Source organism: Nanorana parkeri, unplaced genomic scaffold (genome assembly GCF_000935625.1).
Source record: "Nanorana parkeri isolate BGI_ZX_2015 unplaced genomic scaffold, ASM93562v1 scaffold1036, whole genome shotgun sequence".
Lineage (NCBI taxonomy): Eukaryota > Metazoa > Chordata > Amphibia > Anura > Dicroglossidae > Nanorana > Nanorana parkeri.
The window spans coordinates 223,304-227,621 of NW_017307304.1; the positions used below are offsets into that span (position 1 = coordinate 223,304).

Sequence of the window (4,318 nt, forward strand, 5' to 3'; positions counted from 1 at the left end):
ATATATATATATACTTGAAAGTTGTAATAATTAACTGACATGTGCACAGCATAATAATTAGTTTCGGGCGAAACAAATAAAAAGGGAAAAACCTTTTCATTTGTTTCATTTGATGAAAGAATTATTATGCTGTTTCGGATTTGGAGTCAACTAACCTCTGAATGCAAAAGCACAGTAAAAAAACAGAATGTGCAGCGGCCATATTGGCCGCTGCGGCGTTCTATGCATGCACACTGCCATCTTGGAGACGGGCAGCATGACATCACATGATGCAGGTGTCGGTTGACGTCATACACATGTATAGGTGTCGCCATCTTGGACGCAGCAAGATGGCGGTGCCCATACAAAATGGCCATATAATAACTTGTTATTCGGGATTCGGATGAACTGCCGAATCAACAGAATTTCGTGATTCAGCAAGTTCGTCTGAATCTGAATGCACATCTTTAATAATAACTTTACAACTTTTTTGTATTAAAAGTACCAATACTTTTGTTAAAATATTCTGCTGATTTTGTCTTTTTATGCATGAAACAGACCTTAGTGGAAACATCTTGCCAGTGGATTCCTGGAAACGGTGTATTTAAAGTCAGTCTCCAGGTTCACCTCCCTGGTCCTTCACCTTCAATGCCGCCCACCCTATGGGAATCCCCTCTTGGTGTATTGTTTGCTTTTTTCCTATTTACCTTTTTTTTCGAAGTCCTAAAGCTGGTTACATGATGGGCAGGGTCTTTTTCCTCTTCAGATCTGCCAACTCTGTTCAGGGATTCTGACAGCGGCCTTTAAAATCCAATGAAGGCAGCAGGAAATCCCTCAATCAATGCTTCTAAGCATTGATGGAGGAATCTGTTATATGTTCTTTATTCAGCCCATAGGTTGAACAAAGAAAATATTACAATATATGGCCAGCATGAGGTTATTGGGTCCTCATGGCTCTCACCATAATGTGCAATTGTGAACACCATATTTGCACATTATTGCAGACTTAGCTCTGAAAGAGTTCTCCTCCAGCGATGCGACACCTGTGCTCTCTCTCTCAGAGCTCCATTGCTGCAGCTGCCTTGTTATTCCAGATTCAAAGTTTTCAGCCGTGTGTAAAGGCCGGTCAGGGATGACATAAAATACTGTGCACGCACAAAGAAATTCCTTTGTCCTGCCACCCATAGTTTGCTAAGATTGTACACTGAACTCTGTGGATGTCAGTGTACAATGAGGAAATATTGCTAGCACACAGGGAAAAGATTTTTAGAGCAGAAGAGATGTACAGAGTCGATTCTACTATAAAAAAAAACATACCTGCTAGTAATTTTTAAATGATTTAATTAAGTATTTTGCGTTCAACCTGGAAGACTGAGGGCATATTGTGGCAGAGAAGATGTACTGCAGAGGACAGAAATGGAGAGGTGGTTAGCATTGCAGCCAGGGCAGCTTTGATGTTAAACACTGGCCGGGGCTCTTTTAAAAAAAAAAAAAAAAAAAACATTGCATGGAGTTTGGCTTTAATTTCTTTGTTTGATACACTGTTGTACCCCTGGATTGAGAGTAGTTCCAAAGCCATTTGCTATTCACATGAACTCATGTAAGACACCAGTGTGCAAGTATATATTGAGGTCTGTCAAAAAAAAAAATAATTATGATGGTATAAGTAGAAGAATAAGTGCACTTTTAGATTTTTAAAGTGCACTTATCCTTCTGCTCCCCTCCCCTGGCCTAAATGATTCCCCCCCCTCACCCTTTGCAGATCTATACTTACTAAGATCTGGGGGCTGCGCCATCACTGAAAGTCTCCCTCTCCTGGGCACTTCTATGTCATTGCTGGTGGACAGCCCCATAAAGGTTCATGGGCCTTTAATGTGCAAACAATAGAGGAACTGTGTCTGTCAGATTTTGGTAAGTATAATTATGTGGAGGTTGGGGGTATCATTTAAGTCGGGGTGGGAGACAGAAAGGATAAGTGCAGTTTGTTTTAAAGTACACTTACCCTTTAAGTCAATGCAAAGAGGAGGTGAAGGTATATAAGAAGTATATGAAGAAAGCTCCTGACAGCAGTTTTTCTGCAGGGGAACAATATTGACTGGACAAAGCTTTTAAACCTGTCTAATTGGTTGTATTGGTCAGCATAGGCTGTCTGCAGGTGCTATAAATAGGAGATGGCCACCCACCCAAATCTAAAACTTCCAGCTTTAGAGACAGACTCCCTATGTCTGTGACCAGCTTTACTATTATAAAAAAATGAGGCATAAAACAGTATTGTGGAAATATAAGAAGAAGAATAAAGACAAAGATAATAATATCATCCAAATTTCCCAACAGGTTCAGTTTTACTTATAGCACATTCACTCTGGTTCATGTGGTGAACTGTGGACTGGCTGGATGAATTTGACCACATGAAAAGAACATTTAAAAAAAAAGATGTTAGATCATGTCCGCATGAGCAGTAATCAGTTGCCTATTGCCAACATTATTGCTTTTTCTGTAGTCCTAAGCCATGTTCTTAATATAACTGTCTTCTCTAATAATTACACACTTGTTAAAATGTTTGCACATTTTTGTTTTATTGATTAGTGCAATCATGTGAATGGCCCAAGCATTTCATACATTTTTAGAGAAATTCCCTGTACAATATTTGCAAATAGCTTAATATTTCTTTTTCAGCTATTTATGAGCAATCTTGTGAAGCATATAAGCACAAAGGAAACTCCTCTGGATTCTTTTATGTTGATTCTGATGGAAGTGGCTCTCTGGAACCATTTGTGGTTTACTGCAACATGACAGGTAAGGTACATGCCACCTTCATCAGTCTTTTGTTGGTTATGTCTGAACTGTTTGCCATCTTCCAGTAGCTTGGATGTGGCCTTTGATGACTTGCAGTATTCTGTTTAGGTCCTGGGCCTATAACCTGTTGGTTATGTGTTTAGATGAAGCACTGAGATCTTGAAGAATGCTGTATTGTGATATAATGTCCTTCTAAGCAAGTAAAACTTAATTCAGCATTTCTCAAGATCTCCGTGCTTCATCTAAACACATAACCAACATCTTTCTCACCCCCTTTACATACATGTACTATGCATGACCTTCCATTAAGCAGGCAGCATGTGCATTATAGTGCTACTCCCTGCAATTTGTTTGATCTGTTGGCAAACTGTGGTTAAACCAAGCCACGTGAACACAAAGGGAAGGACTTGCAGTCTGAGGTGATGTAGATCATTCTTCACAAAAACATAAGGGCATATTTATAAAGCACTAACTGTGACATTCGTTGACCATTCAGTGCAGGTGAATCAATTACAGTGATTTATAACACATGCTCCAAATAAACTGAATGTTTATTGATTTTGAAATTGACTGCTTTAAATATATCCCCATCTGTTAGTAGAGTACGCCTCTCCTTTCTGTTATCACTTTTTCTTTTGAAAGGAAATAGCCCAGTAATTTTAATTTCGCTGTTTGGATGTAATAAACAGTAACATTTATACTAGCTTCTTAAATGTTTCAGCATGTAGTATCATTTCTATCATTTTCTTTTAGCAAAACAGCAGAGAAAATGTTTATTAAAGACTTTAAAAAGTTTATGTGAAAATGGGCTGCATATATATTTGCAAGGGCAATATTTTACAGGGAACTTAATCCACCTTCTGAGCTTATAAAGCACAAGGTTTTTTCTACTTTACCCATGAGAATTCATGAACATATGCTGATATTTTCATCCATTACTCAACGTTCACAAATGTAAGAAAATGTTGCTGATCTTCCCACTGAATATTTAACCTGACAGAGTGAAGCATATGTTTGTTTAGAAAACCCACATGAAAAACTTTACAGCCTCTATCCCTCTTAATCCCATATGTGGCAGATGCTTTCATTCTAACTTGTCTGTCACCTAATCACTATGTGGCAGTATTATATCACCAGGTAAAATAATTGGAGGTTGCTCAGGTTTACAGTGTATTACCTTGGTATTTTAAATTAATGTATCTAAAACCACAGCACTTTTTTATGTGCATCTGATTATGTAAATTTAAATTTTAGAACAAATGGAGAAGAAAACAAATATCACAGACATAAATGTCTAATAATATTAGTAATCAAATTATTGTTGCTTTTATTGTCATCACCATCATCAGTGCCTATATATAATGATTTATAAAGTCTTTTAGGCTACAAAATGTATATAATAAAATAATAACCTTTCAACCCCCTTACCCCCATAATTTTATTAGCCATAATAATGATGATAAAGCTGGCAATACATGTGAACACATATAATATAATATTATATATATATATATATATGTATATATATATATATATATATATA

At 37.1% G+C, this 4,318-nt stretch overlaps 1 protein-coding gene across 1 annotated transcript in view; it reads left to right on the forward strand.

Annotated features, from left to right (window-relative positions):
* Positions 1-4,318, forward strand: part of LOC108795995 (contactin-associated protein-like 4) — a 282,214-nt gene that overhangs the window by 212,705 nt on the left and 65,191 nt on the right. Inside the window, exon 16 of the mRNA XM_018567358.1 lies at positions 2,656-2,775. Within this exon, the coding sequence (XP_018422860.1) occupies positions 2,656-2,775 (120 nt within the window). The remainder of the gene's footprint in view (positions 1-2,655; positions 2,776-4,318) is intronic.